Source organism: Eutrigla gurnardus (genome assembly GCF_963514095.1).
Source record: "Eutrigla gurnardus genome assembly, chromosome: 1".
Lineage (NCBI taxonomy): Eukaryota > Metazoa > Chordata > Actinopteri > Perciformes > Triglidae > Eutrigla > Eutrigla gurnardus.
The window spans coordinates 21,519,864-21,545,750 of NC_139915.1; the positions used below are offsets into that span (position 1 = coordinate 21,519,864).

A 25,887-nucleotide genomic window follows, 5' to 3' on the forward strand; every position below is an offset into this window, starting at 1 on the left:
ATGTTTAGGAATGCATTAACAACACATATTCACAAATGCACCAATGTGAGCATAGGGACGTAAACTGTACCCATGTGGTTCTACAAACATAAAGACGCACACACTATGTTCAACTGACTCTTGTCCTTATCACTCATTTCCTCCACTTCTGCCGTTTTTCATCATCTCTATTCTGTGTCTCACCCCTCCCTCCAAACGCCCCTCCCTCTGTTGTGTTTTTTTCTGCAGGGTTTGTGTTTTCCTCTCCCCACAGTGATGCTAATTTCTGCTGTAATCAGAAAAGAAGGGCTTAATGCCGCCTTTTAACAAACTCAAATAGACAAACGCACGGAGCTGAGCGGAGCAGAACAGAGAGACGGGCTCATGCATTTTAATCGCCTGCCAGGAAAATGGACCTTTATTTTAGGCCTAATCACCGACAGCGTAGAACAGGACGGAACAAAACGGACCAGAATGTGCGTTAGGACTGAGAAAACACGGATTAAAAAATGCACAGCATTTAGCTCATTACCAAGGCACTCATGTTGCTTGTTGATGTATTCCTATCTGCTCGTTTGCTGAAGTTTTTTTTTTTATAGAAACAATTGAACATCTCCAGCATGTGACAGATGACTGAAAACAGAGGACTGATTCAAATTGTGTAAAATGATGGTGGACACACAGATTGAGGTCCATTCATATTAGCTCTTAATAATTAGTATTGGATTTTGGATGCATTGTTTCTACCCTCACCTATGGTCATGAGGGATGGGTCATGACCAAAAGAATTAGATCGCTGGTGCAAGTGGCCGAAATGAGTTTTCTCTGGAGGGTGGCTGGCGTCTCCCTTAGAGATAGGGTGAGAAGCTCAGTCATCTGTGAGGGACTCGGAGTAGAGCCACTGCTCCTTTGCATCGAAAGGAGGCAGCTGAGGTGGTTCGGGAATCTGGTATGGATGCCCCCTGGGCAGAACATGTACATGTACAGAACTATTATAAACTTTCTTCTTCTGTTCTCTCTCTGTCCTATGACCATCACAAAGCAATCTACACTCACACAATAGGGTTCTTCTACAAGGGCTGAGGTTCTACCTGGAACCATTTGCTTCTGAAAAACCCTTTCCCAAAGAGTTTTCAAGGGTTCTTGGTAACACTAATGGTTCCAGTAAGAAACATTTTGATCCAGAGAGTCCTTTAAAACCCCTTTCCTGAATAAAGGGTTTTAAAAGGGTTCTTGGTAACACTAAGGGTTCCAGTAAGAACTATTTTGATCCAGAGAACCGTTTTTGGAAGAAAAAGTTCTTCAGGGATTGTTGAAAGCATGGGTATAAGATCCTGTGTTACCAGGGACATACTTCCTAATAACACTTACCAATAATGGTCCAGAATACAATTCCTTGTGACTACTGATACAAATACTTTTCATTTCCATTTTTTTTTCATTAGTTTTTTTCTTCTTCTCCAGATCCTGTTAATCAAACTGTAAAACAATTGCCCATCTTGGGATTTGAACACCTGCCACCCAGTCTAAAGTCACTGGAAGTAGTGACTAAGTTAACCAGCTAGCTGCATTGAGTCATCAGGTCCACCATACTAGTCTATTACCTTACACCTTCTGATCAGACATACAAATAATGGCAGTCCTATAACTGAAATGTTCTGTTACCAATTCATTTTCACAACCATACGAAAGCAAGACCTTCATCAGCAAATCTTGTTGACCCAGGCAAAGATTAGCTGTGATGGGGATTTTAACCCCCCCCTCTTCAAATCTAAGTCTGTACCATATCCAGCAGAATGTGTAGATCAGGGACTCCTCTGACTCGCGACACTCACTCGCACAGCCAGGTTGACAGCTCCTTCATGTCAGTGGTGAGACAGAGGGAGCTGATCATGTGTCTGTTTAGCTCTGTCTGTACAATGTGTGACTTCTGCTTTTAGGTCACAGGTTCAATTCCCATGTTGACAGATATCATACCTATCATAGTGCTGATTGCACTTCCAGACAATTGGCTCAGTTGGCTAGGAGCTGGTTCTTGGTGCCAGACGACCTGGGTTCAAGCCCCAGAAAGGGTGGTAATGGTAATACATCAAAATACCTGGTGGTCTTTGTGAAAAAAATTTACAGAATTTTAGAGTCATGGTAGATGATGTTTGACAAAAACATATCAGAATTTTACCTCAAAAACAGATTTTTTTTTTACAGTGGTTTCAAATCTGCCTGCGCGACAGTGAATGGCTTACTCAATTTGTGAAGCCACAGCTGAGTTGCCACTTGTCCATTAGCTCAGTGCGATAGACAATGGTCTTTGGTTCCAGAAATTGTGGATTTTAGCCTCAATTGGTGCAAAATGAACATTATAATAGGCGAATTCGACTTGATGTAGCCGCCTGCAGCGCGCTACCTAACGTGATGTATTGTGGGTTGAAAGCGATGCATGATGGCTAGAATTGTGTCTGACTTAGCAGCCGACTGCAAAGACGTCACAGGGTCGCGACCATATCACGTGACCCAAAACATCGTGGGAACAAGTTTTTAAGAGCCGCTTCTTGCAGCGCTTGGCAGCGCGGTCTACGGCGGCTGCAACCGGCTTGTCCACACCTCTGCTACAGTGGAATGGTTCTCATTGGTTTAAAGTTCAATGACATGTGTTCAGGTCCGCACTCGGCGGCCACCTTGTGGTTAAATTATACTTTTTATTTTGGTCGCATTGATCTCATGGCTTGATCTTAAGTTCCGTGCATTGTGTTGTGAGTAGGCCTATTATATGTGAGGTCTGGTTAATACAAACATAGAATGATAATACAAATATACTGGAAAAAAGAATGCCTTCCACATGTTGCCTTGCGTGTGTGTGTGTGTATGTATGTATATGTATGTGTGTGTGTGTGTGTGTGTGTGTGTAATATATATATATATATATATAACATATCCTCTTTGGTTTGCTGCTGTGTTCTATCGCTTGAGCACCATAGTCACGTTGACTTTGTTGTCCGACTTGACGGCGTTTGGCTGCCGTCTCTTTTAGAGCCCGCCCCCTCAGACACCTTCAGCTCTCGTCGGCATGATAAGGCAAGTCAAGTCAAGCCAAGACCATCCCGAACAAGCCTATTGTCCACTGTCTTGCCTTCCTATTCTCTTGTTTGTTGCTCAGAATTGCCTAAATATGCCAAAAATAGCCCGGACCCGACCCATCGCTGCGCAGCAGCTATAATTGTGTTTATTTTTTAAAGTTTAGTTACGCTACTCCAGGGGTGCCCAACCCCGGTCCTGGAGAGCCCCTGTCCTGCATGTTTTAGGTTTCTCCCTGCTCTAACACACCTGATTCGAACGATTTTCAAACCTGTGACAAGCTTCAGTTGCTTGATAACGAGCACATCATTAGAAGCAGGTGTGTAAGTGCAGGGAGAAACCTAAAACATGCAGGATAGGGCACTGCATGAAAAGTGGGATTTTCGTCAGTTAGCGGCCCTGTAAATTGCCGTGGAAGTTCAGGTTTTACGACTGCAAACGGCAATTTGCAGGAAACACCGAAAACTGACGTAAATTGCCGGGAATTAACGTGGGCCTTGCTTGGCAGTTGTCCCCCCATGACCCCCCTCCCCGTAATCCTAGGGGAGGCTTTAACATGTAAATGAAATGCTGTGAGCTATACAAATGCAAATCAGGGTAGCAGGGGGAGTTTTCCCCCAGGTGACATTTTTCTGAAAGGTGTTAACTTCATTTCATCTTCATTCAAAGATATAACTTAATTTCATCTTCATTCAAAGATACACAAAACAATTTGCTTCAACAATTACTTTTAATCAGGCTTTGCCGTAAAGGTAAAATGTACATTCATGTAAACAACATCACAGTCTCCTAGAGCTCAACCACTGTGCATAGTGGCATGACTACAGTGACCCTTTCTTTGGTCTTGCTTAAATGCACAGTGGATGTGTTAACCACACATCTCCCAGCAATGCGCTCAACAGGCAGAAATGATGCTGGGTATGACGTGTCTGTTCCCTGCAAGCTCCAAACTTCTATTGGCTTTCCATAAAAATGTCTGTCCGGATGGGGATGAAGCCAGGAAACTTGCGCAATAACATGTTTAAATGCAGTACCTTTTGACACAACATTAACAACTATAAACTGCTTTATAATGGCTGGTCGTAGTTCTGCTAGAGGGTCAAGGATGGGTTCATAGATCATAGATCTCGGCTGTGTTCGAAATGCCATACTAACGTCCTACTCGTACTTAATTGTGACGTAAATTTGAGTACGTAGTGCGTTCACATACAATAGTATGTGAATTTGTGTACGCGAGAAATGCCCGGATGTATACTGCATTGGCAAGAATTTCTGAGTATACAGCGGACCTTGCTAAATCTACTCAACTTCCCAAAATGCATTGCGGCTCGTCTGACTTCACAAGTTTTGGATAATGGCGGACGACTGCGGTGATTCTGGCGAGGAGCCCGACACAAACCACGTACACATGTAAGTATACTGTAACATGACTTTTATGTTTCCAGCTGACTTTTAAATCGTATTGATAATGAACGTTACTTTATTGTTGTTGGCATTGTACGTTAACGTTACGAATCGAAGGTCCTGCCAGCCGGCTAGCCTACTGACGGTAATTTACCATAGGGGTTAGCGAGCGCAAGCGAAGCGGAAAATGTGCCGTTTTTACCGACGTTAACTAATAATATAGTGCTTATGTTAAACCGTGGTTATATATTTACTAACGGTGATTAATAACGCCGTGCACCGTTGTCCGTTAAAGGGACGGATGCAGACACCGGGCGCCTCATTCAGTGGAGGGAACGATGAGGAAACGTTCCCAGGCAGGAGGGATGCTGCTCTGAGAGGCTTCACTTAAGAAAATGTGGTTTAAATGTTATAATTCTTATATCCAGGACTGCTGGAGACTCTCAGGATGATTGCGGTAAGAATATGTTCGGTGACTGCTAGCTAAGCTAAAATTAGCAGAGCAAGCCCAAGCTAAAAGTAGCTTAAAAGCTAATAGTCCAAGCTAAAAGTAGCATAGTAGCCTTGTAAAAGAACAAGAGAGAGGAACCAGTGTAACGTTAAGTTGCTTTGTTTAAGTGTATGTTGTTGGTCTTTTACAGGAAGCAGTACGCCGTCTTCACAACTCGGAGATGAATTGTAGGCGCTACGAACCGGAGCAAGGGTACGATTTAAAGAATATGCTTTCATTCTGCTGTATAAGGAAATAGATGCGTTAACAGTAGATACCGATCTTAACTGTTCATTTTGTTTTCACAGACGAACCTCGCCTCATAACGAAGCTGTGACCTCTTACTTGCTCGGAGCTTTGCCCGCAAGTCCGGATTTCTATGACGCTGATAGTGACGCCATTGTGTGTAAGTAACTTTTACTGTTTTCTTCTTCCTTGTTTTAATTTTACTGTGACTTAAGTTTTCGTATTCATACCACTCATTTAATTGTTTTCCAGCTGCCTGTAAGACATACTATGAAACGGTACGCAGGAGCTTCAGACACACACAGCCTGATCTCGCATCGCAGGCGGAAGCTGTGAAGAGGTCAGCTCGGAGTCGTTCCAGGAGAAAGAGGGTAAGACTTATTAGATTTATTAGATCCGTTTTTGGTCAATGTGACCAAACCTACCTAAACCTATTTTTCAGGTGCATTAATAGATGTGTTGTGTCCATGCGCAGTGCATCGCGCAGTACTGATTGTCTTTATTGATTGTTTTACAGCTGCTGGAAGCGAGACGGAGTGTGCTTGCTGGCGATGAGGTGGACCGTTGGAAGTGCGCCACCACAGACATGATGTCTGATGAGGAGGACGGCGTCGTTGGCGGGGTGTCTGGATGGATTGTGCGACCTCCATCCTCTCGTAGCCAGGAGCTCACCGAGCTCTGTGCGACTCTACAGTCGCGATTAGAGAAGACTCCCAAGTACAGGGCCACGCACCGCAGGCGGCTGTAAAATTGACCAAATTCGGACAGAATGTCGCCAGTTCATTTGTTTGTTGTGTGGGCAAATTTGTACAGTTGTGTGTTGTGTTGTCAATAAAGCTCTTTTTTTGAATACTTCCTCCTGGCAATTTTTCCTTTCCTCAATAAATTCATTCATATTTATATTTATAAATATATAAATAAATATATGTGTATATATATATATGTATAAATATACATATAAACATATATGTATATATATATATATATATATATATATATATATATATGTATATATATATAGTGATAGATCTGCTAACCAATCACTAGTGATTATTCTTGTTTAAAAGACCCAGTGTGACCAATAGTAACACATCTGCCAACGGGGGTGGGGTTTACATTTATAATGACTCATCAGGTTGACCAATAGTGACAGATCTGCCAACGTGGGTTGGCTTTACATTTATAATGTCCAGATCTGCCAACCAATCACGAGCGATTATACTTGTTTAAAACTAGTGGTTTCATCCAATCCTGAGTGAGGATATTCAAGCCATCTCTGGCCAGGCGCGGTTTCGCTGCTATTCATATGCTAATTAGAGCCTTCGCTGTGGTTCGTTTTCGACAATTTTCGGCACAGACGAACGCGGCGTTCGCAGCCTGTAAATTGTCGTTAACTCCCGAAAATTAGGGAGATTTCCGGGCGTTTACAGGGACGAAAATCCGACTTTTCATGCAGTGGGGGCTCTCCTGGACCGGAGTTGGGCACCCCTGCACTACTGCCTTCTTCAGGAGGAAATGACACACAGCAAAGAAGTAGCCAGGGGAATTGAACCCTGGGTCCCCTACAGCAAGGATATAACCCCTCTTTCTGGGGCATCTAAGTGAGCTATACTACTCACTGGCCAAAGGCTTTTGAAAGTTTGTTACAAGTCACGTGATCTACAGATACAGTTTGAGGTTGTGAGTTCAAGGCCTGGTTGATGCAGAGTGACCATGTTAATGCCTACTGAGGTGATCTGTGGATTAGTGACAGACAATTTGAAAAATATTAAACACCTATTTTATAGACAATTTTACTCATGTATTTGTCTCCTCCTCATACTTTTCCATGATGGGCCTCATCCCATGGCTGCTGTACCCTGCCTACTGGCTTAGTCAAGTTGTGAAGCTGCACATAAGTTCAGTGATAAAGGAAGGTCTTTGACGTCAGAGGCCAAGCCTTAACTGATGCAAACATTATATTGTAATGCTGACTTTGGGGCTACCGCATCAGGGTTTGTTGATGCCGGGAATTGAACCTTGATCTCCCAGGGGAAAGGGCGAGGTTTGGTCTGTTGGGCCTGGGAGCTGGCCCCATGGTGGCTGTCATGTGTGAGTTAAGAGCTGGTTGCCCCATGGATTGCACCATATGGTCTAGTCTTCCCCCTCTACAAACCAGGTGTGACATACCAATAGTGATTACTGTGAACAGAACAGAACAAAGAAGAACAGAAGAGAGAGAGAACAGAAGAAACTTCAGAGAATCAAGGTGAGCTAAATATAATATCTTATTTCAGCATGCTTGACCCTAGCTGAGGACTTTTATGGTGAAAGGTGGACTAAGCATTTGTTTCTTGTTATGTTTTGTTCGTTTGCTTGTTTGTTTGTTTTCTTGTAGAAATGACTTACACAGCTTGGACGAAAGCCGAAGTGTGCCATTGCCTTGAAAAAGAGGGCTTTGCCGAGATTTCCATTATTGTTATAATACGTAACATTTTGAGTACTTGTTACATAACACTGAAAAGTATTTTAACATTATTTAAATCAATGTGAAAACTTTGTGGGGTTCCCTCACTTTCTCATGATTCTGTTCCACTGTCACAATTAGTACGTCCAGTATGTACTCTGATTCCTTTCATTGGACCATGCGTTATTTTATTGTTTGTGGATAGCTTACAATAAGGCGCAGTAAGTGCACCTTGGATTGATGGAACTAAAATTATTTTTTGTCTCCCCTTTCTGCCATGTCACCGTTGCTGGAGATTACACAAATTTATCGACTGAGGACAGCATGGTGTGTCTGGCCTGTCATGTTGCTGATTCCACTGGACCTATGCTGACTTTTGACCTGTTCTTTGACCTACACAGCCTGTTCTGTTGGACTATCTTTAAATAAATGTTTTTCTCATTAAAATGTTTTGAATGTTTGTTCAATGTCAATATGATAAATGACCACAATATAATATGAACTAAACTGATCTTTAGAATACAATATGGTTCTTTATAGAACCCTCAGAGGACAAGACGGTTATTTGTGAAAAGCTTTGAAAAGGGATGTTTTTAGAACACCCTGTGTGAGGTCTAGATGAAACCCTTGAAACATGAAAGGGTTCTTGATGGAACTCCTTTTGGTGGGTTCTAAATGAAACCCTTGGAAAACGAAAGGGTTCTTAGTGGAACTCCCTGTGTGGGTTCTAGATGAAAGCCTTGAAATATGAAAGGGTTCTTAGTGGAACTCCCTGTGTGAGTTCTTTGTAGAACCTCTAATGAGGGGTTCTGGGTGGAACTCCCTGTTTGGGTTCTAGATGAAACCCTTGGAAAATGAAAGGGTTCTTGGTGCAAGCCCCAGTATGAGTTCTTTGTAGAACCTCTCATGGAGGGTTCTGGATCGAACCTTACACACACAGTTCTAGGTATAACCCTTTATGTGGGGTTCTCGGTAGAACCCTCTAAAAGGGTTTCCAGGTGGAACCTTTATAAAAGGTTCTACCTGGAGCCAAAATGGGTTCTCCTATTAGGACAAGCCGAAGAACCTTATATGGTTCTACTTAGCACGTTTATTTCTAAGAGTGTAAGCAATTTGTTTGCTTCACTGCATTTTGAAAGCAGTTATGGATGTATGATCCAGAGTGGGAATGTTGACTGATGGACATTTCATGGTGATATTTGTTTGAATTAAATTGAGTTGATGAGACTGAATGATAAAATTATTTTAACTTTTTAACAAACACCTGCCTTATCATCTGTCTTCTGCCAATTTGTACTTCATGTTCTTCCTTCTTGTTGTCAGACGGCAGAAATAATTGTCCTCGATTGATATTGAGGACAATTACATAATAAATTGAATGTGACTAAACAAATGTTGTGGCAACCCACTTACACAACTAACACTGGGCCAGTAAATGTAATGCAGGGATTAAACAGACTTTTTTACACTACTAAATCAATGTGATTACAGTGAAGTGTAATATTTCATCCAATCAATGGACGTGTCTTCATTCCAAACCAAATGTATTCTCTTAAACCCTTGTCATTTCAAATGTCTGAGATTGATTTGGGGACTGCCATCTAAGCCTGGTGGTCTCATGCAATTTAAAAATCCTGTGTAATATCCATCTTACCTGATGTTAGGTCCATTAGGCCTGCTTGGCGGTTGCCAGGAGATGGCGAGGAAGGACTCACTTATTGGCACAACAGAGAGTGGTTCAAGGCCTTCAGGGATTGTGGGTAATGTGGTAGCAGGCGACGGCAGACTTTCTGTGCATCCTCCAACATGTCCGCCGCCGCTGGAACATGCCAACATAGTAACACTGTAGTTTGTATACGGAATGAGGTCCGTTATTCTGATGTTGAGCTCAGAAGCATTGCGGCTGTCGTGAAAGACGCGGGGTTCTGGGAGACGGATCTCATAGCCATGGATTTCTCCATTAGGAATAAGAGGAGGAGACCATGTGACCTGAAACAAAGGTATATTAACGATGTAAGTTCTGGGTTGCTCAACAAAAATATACGAAACATATATTCATACAAAAGAAGAAGGCCAAGTTAACTAATTCTTTCTAACTGTCATATTCTTATCCAAGAAAAGTAATCTCACTCTAAATGTTCTCGGCATGCTGAGGATGACAGAAAGCTTTTAGATGGATGAACTAAAGTCATGGCACAATGTTTGTGTGTGTGTGTGTGTGTGTGTGTGTGTGTGTGTGTGTGTGTGTGTGCGTGCGTGTGTGTGTGTGTTAAAGTGCAGAGCTTGGAGTCAGATGAGTCCTACCAGTGATGTTATGTAGGTCGTATCCATGTGTGCATACATTGTCATATATGTAAATGTAAAGCGTTAAGATTGTCACTGTGTGTGTGTGTGTGTGTGTGAGAGAGAGAGAGAGAGAGAGAGAGAGAGAGAGAGAGAGAGAGGGAGGAGAGAGAGTTGAACTCCCTTGTGGGGAAAGATAACCTGACTTTGACTTGAGCAGAAAATTCCTTTCATCAAATTTAACACGGATTGCACACACACACACTAACGCGCGCACATGCACACCACCATGCTAAAATAATGAAAACGGCTGGTAATGGAATTGCTGCATGCAAAAATAAAAGCTTGGTGTCGTCGAGCACTGCATCTGATTTGGAAACAGTTCAGTCTGTCAGCATTTCAGAGTGAAGATGAAGGTAACTGGCACAGACACAAATGTTAATATGCACGCACGCGCACGATCACACACGCACACATACTTAAAAACACGCGCGCACTAACACACGGACCTCTACACATCTGAATTACAGATGTAAAGATCTATACATTATTTTTTTTTGTTACATTCACGTACCAACACGTAGTTAAAATTAAATTCAGCAATTGCGTACATGCCCACACCCTCACACAGTACACACACTCAGACACACACTCCTGTGCTCCATCACACTTATGGATACAAACCATCATGTACAATAACTGATCAGTCCAGAGCTCGTTGAGATGAGTGGAGGTGATTAAGTGGTCAATGTTGATGAGAGTATTATGAATGAACGTCAAGAATAATTATTTCTCGTGCAACCTTGATATTAATTTAACAAGTGACACTATGAGGTGATACAGGACACACATGCACACTCTGAGCCACACACAACCAGATATGGGCAGGGTCATGTTGAGTTAGGCAGCTCATTTCCGAAAGTGCGTGTTGGGTGTGCTTTGTGGTGGAAGTCATTTACAGATTGAATAGCCTGATGTAATCTGGAGATGGTGAAGACAGCAGAGACCCTGGGCTGACATAGAGCACTGGGGCTAAGGCCAGCACAGTGTGTGTGTGTGTGTGTGAGTTTGTAAATGTGTTCATGTGGATATGAGTGAGAGAGAGAAACAGATGATAAAGTTGGTAGTGTGAGAGAATAGGTGTGTGTGTGTAAGGACATGGTGCATGTGTTACGTGTGTGAGTTTGTGAATCTATGCTATTATAGAAAAAAAACTCAAAGGCACTGAAAGAACCAACCTCTGCAGCCGACAATACAATATTTTCCCTTAAATATCAAGGTAAATATATAGTCATCCTGCAATAAAACTCTTCAAGTCTTATTTTTTTCTGATATTTGATGAAAAGGTGAATATGATTTTGGGTCACAAAATCAAATTGATGGTTTAATTTTAAGTTTATTAATATGGTTTTGGAATAACTAAATACCAGCATCAGGCATAACTACCACGGCAGAGATAATGAGTGTGCGAATGAGAACCAATCAGCTGTGAATTGTGCACACAAAAAAGCAGATACACACAGTGTGGTGGTTACCTTCTCAGATAGTGTCTGTCTTACTTATTTTTTCTTCATCTATAGCATTACAGATGTACGTGTGCAAAAGAAATCTATTTATTTTATGTTTGCTTTATTGCACAGACCTCTTGCTACCATCACAGTCCGATAACAACACCTTCATTTAAACAATCAATGTGCTGATATTCATCCCTTTCTGCATCACACGCATCACAACCTGCTCCACTCACAATCTGATGAAGCCAAAAGGACACGGATAATCAAGATGCAATGCTAATAACAGAAAAGCAGACACGCGGTATACTTTGTCGTGATGCCCTTACTGGGAATATCACTTCCTAAAAAGGCATGCACAAAACAAGCAAATTGAAAAGAAAAGATAAATGAGATAATGGTCAAGAGAAAGAGAGTACCCAGGTGAGCAAGAAGTGATATGAAATGGAAACCATTTAGAGAATGAAGGGAGATACTCAAAATCCTGTCTGTGTTGTCAAGGTCAATTGGTAACCAGGAAGCAGCCTGCCTGTCTGTCCAATTAGCAACAACCAGGAAGGAACACTTTCCTTCTCGGACCTATGACCCCTAAAGCTGTGCAGCTGCAGAGATGACAGGGGCGGTTTAGAAATTATGACAGGCATTAGCATTTTTCTGCAGTTAGCATTAGTGCAGGACTGGGCAATGCATGTGTGTGTGTGTGTGTGCGCATATCTGTGTGTGTGTGCACGCATACAATATTGTTTCAGTGGCTTTCATTGATGGGCCTTGATGTGGGATTAGCCAGTGGTGGAACTTAACTCTGGCCCCTCCTTCAAAATGGCCGACAGGAAGGAAGCTGCCTCAGACAGGGTCACAGCCCCTCCCCTTTTCTGAAGGGGACCTTGAGTTGAATGTTTTTCTTTCTCATTAAATCCCAAGAAGGAAAGAAAAAGGAATCAGTGTGACATTGCTTTGTCTTCTCTACTCTGAGTGAAGTTGCGTTATATTGTGTATGTTGTGCATTTTCCATTTAAAAAACTTAAAAGACTTTTTTTTTAATTCTCAAAACTCATGCTGATATACTGAAACCAGCTGAATGTAACACGAGACATTGGAATTCAGTTCTATCCGTAGCAGCATTGCTGACTTATTTCAGAGCTCTTGTGCTTTCTTGCAATATCCACAAAGGTTTTAATTCTGAGACAAGTAAACTTTAAAAAAAGTCACCCATACCTGAAGCGATTCTGGCCCCAAGACCTTCACCTTCGGAGGACTGAGACCAGCTGGCCGAGACGGTCTGGTGGTGATACTGACCCATGGTCCTGCATGTATATAAAAATATGTGGTTAAAGATCCTATTGAGAAACAACAAAGACTGGAAGCATTTATTTTTAATACTGTGTATTCCATAACGCTGACACTAGACACTAGGAAAATGGTCTGACTAAATTCAATTTCAGTTAAATCCATTATTATGGCCTTGCCTGTGGTGTTGCCAGCCTGATTATGGAGCACAAGTCGATACTGGTAGCTAATCCAGGGACTGAGGGCCGATGAAGAGTCCAGGAAGGAAAGAGGGGGAGGGTCCGGTGGGACATGGCCCACTGTGGAGACTTGTTTTGTCCCTGCAACTCTGCGCTCAATCAGCCACCTACGCCCGACACAAGATACAGTGGAATTTATTTACAAATAGGAGGGATTGAAGTTTATGTATTTCATCATCTCTTACCCCTCCAGTGGCCCGTTGCTACGCTCCGGTGCACCCCAGGACAAGAGAACAGAGGTGGGGGTGTCAGAGTAAGGGTGAGGTGCAGGAACCCCTTCAGGGGGGGCTGGAAGGGTACGGAAGTTCTGAGACATCTCAGACACTGAACAACCCACCCTGGTGCACACCTCCATCTGGACGTTGGAGAAAAATTTTGTAACATCACAATGTGTCTTTTTTTAGATCAATAGTGATAAGAATGGAACAGAAGTACCATGTATGATAATTGATAAAGTGGAACCAACAAGAAGAATAAAGAGTGCAGTGACATTTTGGAATTCAGTCTCTGGAAACATATAATGATTCAACTGCCAATGAAAAAACATTGTTTATATTCATCTTAACATAATTGGAAAGGAACAGACACAAACAACTGATGAATTATGACACTATAACTGTATTGATATTTTTTTACATTTTTAAATAAGTTCTACCATAGTAAGATTCTAATATATATTTACCTGAAGGCTGTAGGTTTGGTATGGCGGGAGGTCGAGGAAAGTGTAACTACTGGTGTTCCCTGGAACAGTGACTGATAGAGAGGATGACGATGTATTCAAGAAACCAGACGTGGGGCTGTGGAAGGAGGCTTGCTTTAAAATATGGTTGTTATTAGAGCTGATTGCATGGGGGCTTGGGTTTACACTGGCGGTGCTGGGTTCAGTGGGAAGGAATGAGATGGGGTCGGGCCTTGGAGTCGTGCTTTGGCTTGTATTCCTCACAACAGTGGACTTTAACTGGTCGTCTTCTGTAATCCCAAGCCTCAAGCTAGAAGAAGGTTTAGGGAGGATGTTGGGTCTGATGCCTGGGATCATGCTGGAGCTATCATTACCGCCTGTGTGGACAGTGGACATGGAGATGTGGCCTGTGCCTGGGGTGGTATGATTAGATGTTGGTCTGATGTTATGACCCGACTTGATATATGCACCCTCAGTGCTGGGCGACGGTCTCGGGTTACGACCTGAGCCAGAGTTGAGGGTCATGCCGGTGCTGGAGACTGAGCTGGGCTTAGCGATGAAAGAAGAGGTGGAGCTTGGGAAAAGATGGAGGGTATAATTGGCAATAATGCCATTTGGTTGGGAGGGAGGAACCCAGGTAATTGTTACACTTCGAGGATGGAGCCGTGATACAACTGGAGTGCCCACTGGTCCTGGACCTGCAGGTAAAGAGAAGGAAATGTATAAAGTGACAAGAAGAGGAAACAAAAGTAGGAAAGAGATAAATACACTTGTAATATGTGTGTGCATATATAATGGAGAGAGAGAGAGAGAGAGGGAGAGGATTTGTTGGAAAGAATAATTTGACAAGTAACATCAAGAAAGACATCGGAAGGACAAAGAGTGATTTTGCCATCCCTATCCAAGGGATTAACATGGAGACTCTCTTTCTCTCTCAATTCCTCCCCCTGAGCAAACTGAGATTGTATTTATGGATTAATGCAGCACTTGTGACTTTATGAAAGCAAGTCCCTGCATCCTACAGCAGAGAATTCAGGAGGTGATGTGTAGGCCAGGACGGACTGCTGGGAACATTGTAGTCCAACTACGCTCTGGCACTGTGGTGTATCACAACACGTCGTTCTGAAGAACTACAGCTGTGGTCTCAGAGAGCAAGACGGTTTCTTATTAGATTCTATTGTGTGTTCATGTTCACTGTCATTTTCATGTCATGAAAATGACAGTGAACATGTCCAAAAGGTGAATGTCATGTCCAAAAGGTGAAATGATCCTCGCTAGAAATATGGCAGAGAGATGCACGTCAGAAGGCCACGGGCACAGCACGAATGCATGCAGGCACGCATGCACGCACGCACACACACACACAGTAACATGATTTGCACATGTCCATGCCCAGATAAGACCCTACACAAGACTAGTCAGAGGGATATTTCCCCCCACGGTAGCTCATTTGAAGGTAATACCCCCCCTCCCCCAGCATTTACATCCATCCCACTGTACGGCTCTGTAATGGACACACACAGATGCATGTCCATATACGCAGACACACACACTCTTCCTGACACACTCACATACCCACACCCACAGTGATGCAGTATAGCAGTAATGGTGCTGTGTGAAGGGCAAGCAGATCAAGGTGACTGAGCGGACTGAGGGAGCGTGCTGCGCCGCTAAGTGCTACCGCTAACCGCTAACGGCTTTCCCAGATGGCTGTGTGTGTGTGTGTGTGTGTGTGCGTGTGTGTAAGAGAGAGGCTGAGTGAGAGATGGTGAAAGAAGATGAGCGGTTGAGAGTATGCGTGCACGACTATGTGAGAGATAAAGTGTGCATGTATGTATACACGCATGTCAGCATGCGTGTACATAAGACAGTGGTTGTTTAAGAATGTGTGGATTTTGCAGACTCCCTACCAACTGATAGGCCTTCATACAGAATGCGATGCCAACTAGCATTCAGTAGTTTGGCCTATGATGCTCCAGTTCTCCTAAAAGTTTAAAACCCAGTTTTAATCACAATTCAAATGCTAATTTGGATGATCTTGTTCAGTGTTTTAATAGTTTGCTGGTATGTTTAGCATATAACAAGCATTATTTTACCACAAATCCATATTGTTATTTGGCACGTAAAAACAAAAACAAAACATTTAAAAACGTTTTTAAATTTTTTTGGTGAATTTACTGACGGACCCCAAATTTTTTGGGCGGACTTTGACCATACACACAACATAATATGTGTAATAATGTCAGACACAGAGAAAGACACATGAATGCATTAAAATAGCTATTCACACACATTTTAACACATTCCTCCGCACAAATAAACAACAGTATAAAAATGGCGACAGTATAAAGGTTGACTAATTTTTTTACAGATCACAAATTGTCACACGAACAATCTTTCTTCCTATCTACGTCTCTCCTTCTGTCTCTTCTCTTTTCCTTCCTTCCTTCTTCCCCACAACCTCCCTCTCATTTCCTTCAGTCTCTCTCTCTTCGTTACTCGTGCTTTATGTTGCGGTTTCTCTCTCTTTCACTCTCTCTCTTTCCCTCTCTGGTCTTCCTGCTAAATAAACAATGCAGAGAGTTGACCTTATGGGTTAACAGGTTTTTATGCTAGCTCTACTCAGCACTCACACTGATTCAATTACCACCAAAAGGTCCACTGAACCCCACGAATAGCCAAGGAGCCCATCTCCCTGTCTGTCCATGTTCCTCTCTGGCAACCTGTCTGTGCACATCACTGCCTTCCTGTCCATCTTTGCGGAGGGTCGAGGTGTCTCTCTGCCTGTTGTCTAGTCAGACATTTGGCATCCTTCCGTCTATTTGACTATATTCTTGACCGCCTTGCTGTTTTCCTTGCGTTTCTGATTCAAAAGTTTTTCTACTCCAACAGAACAGTTAAGAGAAGAGACGTAAAGAGAAGACAAAGAACGGAGGTAGAAAGTCCTCAACTGCAAAAACACAATCCAGTCACCTTGATCCAGCCCGCGTCAGCCACCCAAAATAACCCCTGTTGTCACCCCCCATTCCTCCCTCATTCCCTCTCCCCCCTCCCCTACCCCCATTTCTCTCTCCCTCTAAGTGTTGAGTGTTATTTAGGCTTTACTGGCGCGTGTAAAATTCTGCAATTTGAAGGGCTGTTAAGTTTTTCAATTGAAATTTTCATTTAAGATGCAGGTGATGCTTTTTTCCCTTTTTTTATTTTACTGACGCTTTACTGCTCTCTGAATAGGAGGGAACGAGTGCTGAGGGAATATGTAACAACCTCTCTCTCTCTCTCTCTCTCTCTCTCTCTCTCTCTCGGGTTTCCTTATCCCTCTTTCCCGCCTTCCTGCTCAACTCTTCCTTTTTCCATCTCTCATCCAGCCTTTTCCCTATTGCTCTTCTTTTCCCTCGTCTCCCACTCACCTTTTCTCTCCCCTTACTTCTCTGACCTCTTCACTCCCCATGCATTTTCCTCTCTCTTTACCCTCTCCCATCATCCCTTCCTCCACACCTCTCACCGTTACTCCTCCTCCACCGCCACCAGTAAAACACAGTAGCAGAAGGCTAAAACAGGAGCGCGGGGCCGCCAAGCCTTAAATCACATTTATAAGGATTTGGTTAGCATTGTAATAACACAATCAACTGACAAGGGCTGGGAGAGGGGGAGGGAGGAAGGGGTGTGTGTGTGTGTGTGTGTGTGAACTTGTGGGTGTATACTTCTTGTGCATATTGTAAGTGTGTACATCTGTGTGTATCTGTGTAGAGAGAAGAGGAAGGGTATTATTTTTAGCCTTGCTCAGGGTCCCATGTGTGCCTGTGTATGTGGGTGACTGGGCTTTTGAAGGTGAATTGAGGCTCCTCTGAGTCATTATGAGGACAAACGCTGAGCTTTACTGTAATGAAGATGCTTACGACATGGTGTCAAAACGTGACAAGCAATACAGTGAGAATTTACATTGCATTTGGTATCTTTACTTTTTCTAAAGGTTATTTAATGTCATTGCTGCTTTAGAAGACACCAGTGAGGGAGTGAGATGGGGGATGATACATGACCAAGGTCATGCGCTTGCTTTGTATCCATAACATCATGACTACATGAGAGGTACATTAGCCTTTAAGTAACTACGACCATGTCGATACCTTTAATCATTCAAAATGTTCAATATCCTTTTCAGATGCTGACTATTTGGAGTGATTTAGCTAATTCTAGATAACCTTCTGAGGCATTGGTCACTGAAAGAGAACAAACAAGTTCAAAATAATGGCTTTTGAAATATAATGTGGAAATATGTGTCAAATATTCAAAGCAGTGGGAACTGATTGGGTTTAATCAGAAATATTAATAAAGATGTTATTATAGTTTGTTTAAAGAAATATGTATTTTCCCATTGCTTCTGACACTATATTTAAAAGGGTAATGTGTAAATACATTTTTAGGGAATTAGTATATAACCTGTTATAAGTTATCCCTTGGTATATACAAAATAAAAATGGAATTATGCTCACATTACTCTGGGACAGTTAACTGAACAAAACACGGGTATAGGGAAGGTTTATTATTATTTCATTAATGCAGTCACTCATTCATTAAATAACATGAATTCTTTGTGTTCTGTCATTACCTCTAACCTCATTGCTGTTGCATTTTTCCTCCTTCATATTTCTTCTCTCTCCCTTTCTCTCACTCACACACACACACACACACACACACACACACACACACACACACACACACACACACACACACACACACACACACACACACACACACACACTTACTTTCTAAGATCATTTTGACAGAACTCCCTATAACATTCTATAACACACACACACACACACACACACACACACACACACACACACACACACACACACACACACACACACACACACTCTCTTTCATTCTCTCTCTCTCTCTCTCTCTCTCTCTCTCTCTCTCTCTCTCTCTCTCTCTCTCTCTCTTAGATCACTTAGCAAGTGTGAACATGGGAGTAGACAGAGGAAAGGGAGCTGTCCAACACGGCTAGAGTTTATGTTCACAGGAGCCGTCTGTCTGTTCTGCAGCGGAAGGAATTCATAGGGACCAAATTACATTAAAAAGATGGATATAAAACTTTAATGGAATGATAAAAAGGAAAAGAGGAAGCATGGCTCTTTCTCTTTTTCTGTTCTGTCATTAGCCTTCTCTTTTCTTCTTTTCCTCCCCCCCAATTCCTCATTTTACCCTTTTTTGCTCTCCATTTTTCCTCACTTTTTCAATCCTTTCTTAAATCCTTTTTTTTCTAGATTTGCTCTCCTCCAGCTCTGTCATCTTCTTTCTCTAGTAAATACTTAAGGGCTAGTCCGTGAAATAGAAGAGGTGAAACCAACTCTCTTTTTCTCTTCTCATGCTTTTTCAGAGATAAAAAAGAGAAGAAACAGATTATGAAGTAATGAGGTTACAACATACTCAAATACATGTTGTTGATGGTGCAAGATCCATGTCCCCATACAGTATAAAAGTGAAAATAATAATAATAATATAATGAGTGAAAAGCTTGCAAGGCTACAGCTCACACCTAGATTAGATTAGGGGTAAGTCTTCCAAAAGGGGTAAACCCCAAATAATGGCACTGTAAAAATGGTGTGTGTATGTATATGAATTAGTATGAGTTTACAGTACATACATCGAAAAAAAAAAAAAAACTAAAAACATCGGCATGGCATGAAGAACCCACACAGGAAATGCAACGTGGAACATGCCACAGGGTTAAGGCAGACAATTTGACAGACATGCAAGGAAAAGATTGAAGACTAAATACACACAACAAGAAGGTGGGCAGACGTGAGGGCAGACTGATTGTTGGAAACAAAGGGTACGAGACCAATGCAACACAGATGAGGTGCAGAAAAAAAGAGGGAAAACAACCAAGACAGGAAGTCAAACAAACAACATAGAACACAAGAGGCAGGGAACTTAAAAAAAAAACTTAGGAAATTAATGAAACAAAAACCCAAGATCATGACAAAGAGTGAATACTGTATGTAAGAACGGCACTGAACTTAAAAAAAAAACTAGAATTTGTATTGGCTTCATGATATATGAAATCGTACTGAATGAAATGTAAAAGTGCTTGCTAAGGTTGTCATTTTTTGAAGCATATGGGAAAAGGAGATTAGCAGGGTAATGCAGCCTTTCCTGTCACTGCCAAGATGACAAGAGGATGGGTTTATGGTGACAAATTACACATCAATGTTAGAAAAACCCAATCTGGCCGCACTTGGCTTTCTCCCATCATGGGTTCAAATCCCTTCTTATTAAAAGCTCCCATACCTATCATGTTTTCTATTATTATGTTAAAAGATTTTTTTCTATGCATACTTTAAAATGATTGGACAACAGTGTGTACTCTACGCCCATGACTTGATGTAAGATTTGAATGGAAGATGTGACATTAAATTATGAGTAATTTATTGAGATCATTACGACACGAGGCGCTGTGAAACAGGATGAATGTGTATAAGAGACTGACATCATCAAGGGCAGAAAGGAAAACAGATCCATCAATTTCACGTGCACTCAAACAATATACAATCATATCTTATATGGGCAACTAAGTTGAATAGCATCCCAATGTTTTCTGTTTTTGTGTTTTATGATAAAGCTCAGACATAGATTATGCATTACTGATTCATGCTGACAAATTTGCTATTGTGTCTTGTTTTGTAGACTTCAACCCCACCAGTCCAGTTCCAGTTAAACAGTGATGGAAGTCGGCAAAGTGCTTTTTGGGGGATGAGCTGCATGAAACTTTGTGATTATGTGTTATTGATTGTGAGCATGAGGAGGTATGTGAGGTGTGTAAGAGAGGGGCAGACGTTTGTATGGTGGGACACAGTGTGACTGGATGTTCACATCTATTACGTCCACACACAGAGAGAGAGAGGTAACTCACACATTTCCACTCTTACATGAGAACACATGAGTGTATACACAACAAAAAACACAAGTAATTGTCCACCTCATCTATAATTGTTGAGTACATGGCAAAACAAAAGATCAGTTTGTTTGAGAATGTGTGTGTGTCTGTGTCTGTTTGCTGGAGGGAATTCAATTCGGAATAGCAATGAGAAAAGCATGTGGCGATAATTTAATGCATCCTAAATGTCTGCAATTGTGTGTTTGAATGGGTGATTGCATCAGTGTTGTGTTCATGTGAACGTGTATACGTACACCACACACATACTGTACATGTGTACGTACACATTTCTGTGTGTGTGTGTGTGTGTGTGTGTGTGTGTGTACATGAACATGTATCCTATGCATGTAAATCTCAGCTACTTAATGATAATGTATGTGATAATAGCGTGGTACTAATTAATTTATAACTTTGCACTGAGGAGGCTGTTCCAGTGGCTAATATGATTCTATTACAGCAATTAGCCCACAATGACACTGGCTAGGTCACTCACAGACACACACCTTACAGTATGCAAGGCTCACTCTGTCAGTGTGTTTCACCCTATCTTGCTTGTCTCCCCATGTTTCATTTTTAATATTTTCTGTCTCTGTCCTTCTTCCTTATTGTCTTTTCATATTGACCATCTCCTCTAACATCAAGAAATGAATACACTTTGATCAAATAAAACGAAAGGAAACAATAAAAAAGTAAAAAATAAAAGGAAACTGGGCAGAGGCTCCGTTCTTTACACCGCATGCCATATGTTTAATGTGTGAGGCTATTGTTCAGATCATCACCTAAAATAAGGAGATCTTTCAGGCTCCTTGACTTTAACTTTGACTCAGCAGCAATGATGGCCAACTGATGGCAGAGGCCAACTAATAACCAGCTGCTGCCAGCCACCTGCCAGCCAGTCACTTGCAAAACTTGGCTGGACTGCTGACATAAGCACCCAGGCTGCACCATTCAGTACAAAAAAACAATGCCAATGTCCAATCCCAACAGGTAGCCCATGGGACACCAGTATCCCAGTGTTTATCTGACCCACCAACAAGTTTGCTTAGAACCGCCATTTTTATATACAATTTATTAGACTTTTTCGTGGTTATCAATGCTTTTTGCCGTTTTTGCATTGTCTGTGTGCATGGTAGATTTTATATGTGCATGAGTCTGTGTACTTACTGTCCTCCGCAGTGCGCAGGGTTGCCCAGTGGCCGACTGTCTGCCCATATGTGTGTGAGACCAGCACTCTAAGCAAGTACTCGCTGTACGGTGACAGGCCCTCTACGCAGTAGGAAAAGGTGTCTGTTGCATTTTCCATAAGCCTAGGAGTTAATGAACACAAACATACATTTACTGACATGCATTTGGACCTGGTTTAAAAGGGACAGCAAATTGACTTTCAAATTATGATACTTGCTAGTGAATATGTACTAGACCTATGAAGTGTGAACCATATGCAGTGTTCAGGATTATCTGTCCGTTCATCTCTCATCCATATTTCTCACCACTGGTTGCCTAGTTAGCAAAAAAAATCAATAAAAAATATTGTACATCCTTACTTTATACTAAATACCATTTTTTTCTCTTTCAATTTTATCAGTTTTGCTCTTTAATGCCTGACCATGGAGATTCAGGACTAGACAGCTCCCCAGAATTTGTTGGTCGGCTAATGTAATAGAATGCTGCAAGAATGAGTCCTGAAACCCAGAAATGACTTAGTATTTTTCCCCTTCAGGTTCCCTTGTCTGAAAAGTCAATGAGTTTTGGCTGAAATAAGAGCAACAGCAGAACATTTTTCCACGATATGAAATACGTCAGTAAATACCTCTCATGCAACCATGGCGTAGTCAATTTATGGTGTAAGATTAGTTTTTACTTCTGTCGATTGCATTCATGCTCAATCAATCAAGTGCTGTTCATTTGTGAAGATTATCTTCCTGAAAAAAAGAGTTAATTTTCAGCAATAATCCAAAGGAAAAACATACTTTTTTAGGGGGCCAGTGCGATGCTTACTCCCAAGGTCTACAGTGATTACCACAGTTATAATGACATTGATAGCCAAATATTGTAACTGCATGTTACATCATTTAAAATGCTTCTGTACGGAGAAGTACTGAACATTGTATTTATGGAATGTGATTAGTCACATACCAGACAAAATACATCTCATATAAGGGAGTAGGTGTTTATCTCAAATCCAGCATGTTATCTCTACGTTTGCTTTCAAAATTAATTTTATTGTAAGTGTGACATATAAACGTGTCGAGAGACATGTTTCATATGGTCACTAAACAGTAACTATGTTAAATATTTGTATAGCTTGTATATCTTTTCCCATGTAATACCTGATCCCATGTCATATAATCATACAAAGGAATCCAGGACAAAGTAAAAGAATATTGTCATAAATGAGGGACCGCTGACCATTTAGCATCAGATGGATAGAAGGGATGAATGAATGAATAAATCAGGGAACAATGAGATTTCCATAGCAGAGGAGGAGGAGGGCATGGCTGTCTGATATATAATACATGTAGCTAGTCATTTATTTATTACCACAGAATGAGAGCCTCCTCTTCTTGGATTAAATTGCAATTTGTTGTCAGGAAGCATGTAATGAATACATATCAGATGCACACCCTCTCTCTTTTTATTCTATCACATTTTCTCCACCTCTCTCTGCCGCGCTCTTTGATTTTTTTTTACTCTACCCCCCGTCTCTCCAGCTCATTTCCCCTCTGTTTTTCTGATGGTCTGTCATATTGATGTGACATATTCAGCCATGCCGTATAATGTAGCGTTATATTTACATGTGTATGCATATGTCTGTACACATTTTTAAGGTGTGTGTATACTGTGATTCATATCTGAGATTTTGGTGTGTGTCTGTCATTTTCTTATTGCCGTTTGTTAACACAAGCCTCTGTCTCAGACCACTTGAATGTGCTGCGGACATATGTGTGGAAACCTGCCCACATTTTTTAAATATAAATAAATCTTATACTCTTTCTCACCTCATCACAGGCCTCTGAGGAGTTGTCCTCATTTGCAGGCTGTAACGGAGTGGGCCTGGTGCGTTGGAGTGGGCAGGGGCAGACCAGGATACATTCAGACTGGCACTGGTTGCACGGGTCAACCTCGGAGGTGACAGCCCATCGGGGGCTATGAAGATAGACAAGATGGTGAGAGGAAGACAGGATGGAGAGGGTGAAAAAGAGATGGAGGGATGGAATGAGGACAATTTAGGAGTAAAGCAAACAAAAAAGAAAAACACAGGTTAGAAAAGTAATTATTAATTTTATATTGACATTAATCTCATTGATGAGTTGCATCCTAAACGGATGACACCTGCCCTCTTTCTAGAAATGGCTCTGGTTAGAGTAGAGTGTAGACAAAAGTAGAGAAACTTGAGGAAAGAGGAGACAGGAGCTAAGAGAGAGAACAAAAGAAGAAAAAACCCTAACAGCAAAAGCAAAAAAATACTCCTTGTAAAGGAGGCTGAGAGTACCTCAGAGAGACACCAGACTTACGGATATACAACCACTACAACATCTTTTGCTTTCCCACCCACACATACACAACATTATGACCCCACTCTCTCAGCAGTGCCCTTCTTTTCCAGCCGAGCATGATAACACAGAGTTGGTGTTGGAATATCAGCAAAAAGATCTTGATTCACTATGATAGTCGTGCTCTTAACAGAAGTAGAGAAGACGCGAGGAGAGACTGAATACCAAAGAGATAAGAACAACAAATAGAAGGAGAAAATGAGAGCGACTGTAGTGTTGACTATGCGAAATAAGAGAAGGCCCTCCGATGTATAAAGTGACCCTTCAATCAAACACACTGCTCTCTTTCCACTACAAGACTGATTGCTGGAGACATCTAAAGATGGCTGTTACAAACACACACACACACACACACACACACACACACACACACACACACATGCATGCACACACACGCATGCACACACATAGCATGTGGAAAAAAAACAACTAAAAACACTCTTTGAATACTGGTTCAGAATAATTACAGCATAAATACTCACTTTAATTCACACATTCATTACTTTATACACAAAAACACCTTGACATTTAAAAACCATAACACAACACTCCACCAGTGTGTGTGTGCATGTCTGTCTCTGCATTTGTGTCTGTAAGACGCTGGGGCTGCAGTGTTACTAAGAAGAAATAATAAAGGTCCGCACACTGATTAAAGCTCCCAAACGTGGATTTATTTAGCACGACGTTTCGGACATGTTGTCCTTCATCAAAAGTACATTGCACTTTTGATGAAGGACAACATGTCCGAAACGTTGTGCTATTTAGTTACTTGTTACTAGTTACTTTGGTCCAGCACCTGCACTCCTGTGATGTGCGCGCACCCCTTCTTTTCCTGCTGCAGTGTTACTGAAATTTCTTGGGAATCTATTTTAAAGAAGATCGTGTGGACAATCAAAAAATGCAGAAACAAAATAAAAAACAAAAAATTCATAAACTGGATAAAAAATAAAAAAAGAATGTTGAAATGAGAAATGTTTTACGGCTACATTCAGTATCCAGGGATATCAAGTTAGTTTCTTTTAGTTTCTTATCAATTTCGTATACTGCATTGTATGAGATGAGAATGGATCAATAAGAACTGAATGGATCCACAATTTTTTTTATATGTTCAATGCCCATCCATAATTCTTACTTTTTAATAATGAATACCCCGATCGTTTTTGTGTAATTCCTGAAAAATGCATGGATTTCTGCCTGTCTGACACTCACACACACACACAAAACACATACATCACAAAGACACACCATTGGTGAGCCTCTCTCTCTCTCTCACTCATGCTGTGTTAGCAGGTACAATATCAGAGGTGTCACTAATCGTTTTAAACTATGCACTTTTATGTTCACTTCTCTCTCTCTGCTCTCCTCCTCCTCTGCTCTCTGTCTCTCTCTCTCCACCATCTCCTCTCTGTTCTTTCATAGAACAAGGACGCATCAAGACAGTTTGCCTTAAAGAAGTCTAAAGAGATGCCAGAGGCACAGAGGTATAAAGGAGAGATAGAAAGAGAGGAAACGTCTGGTATTTAAAATTTATACTTCCTTATGCCTTTGTTTTGAACTTGAACAGTAGAACTTTCCCAAGTCTGTCTTTTGTTGTTCTCTGACTGAGCGATGGGTGGGGTGTATGTGCATCTGTACATAGCGCAACACTTTTGTTTACATTAGCTAAAATAGTAAAATGTGTGTCCATAGGTGTGTGTTGCTGCCCGGATACCATTACCGTCAGAATGCTCGGATCAACATTTGTCGGTATGCAC

The 25,887-nt window shown here is 41.6% G+C and overlaps 1 protein-coding gene across 1 annotated transcript in view; it reads right to left on the reverse strand.

The window, feature by feature from the left end:
• ush2a (Usher syndrome 2A (autosomal recessive, mild)) overlaps positions 1-25,887 on the reverse strand; it is a 273,785-nt gene that overhangs the window by 93,304 nt on the left and 154,594 nt on the right. The window contains 7 exon segments of the mRNA XM_084005786.1: positions 9,292-9,626; positions 12,647-12,735; positions 12,898-13,064; positions 13,143-13,312; positions 13,640-14,334; positions 21,744-21,886; positions 23,579-23,726. Of these exon segments, the coding sequence (XP_083861912.1) occupies positions 9,292-9,626; positions 12,647-12,735; positions 12,898-13,064; positions 13,143-13,312; positions 13,640-14,334; positions 21,744-21,886; positions 23,579-23,726 (1,747 nt within the window).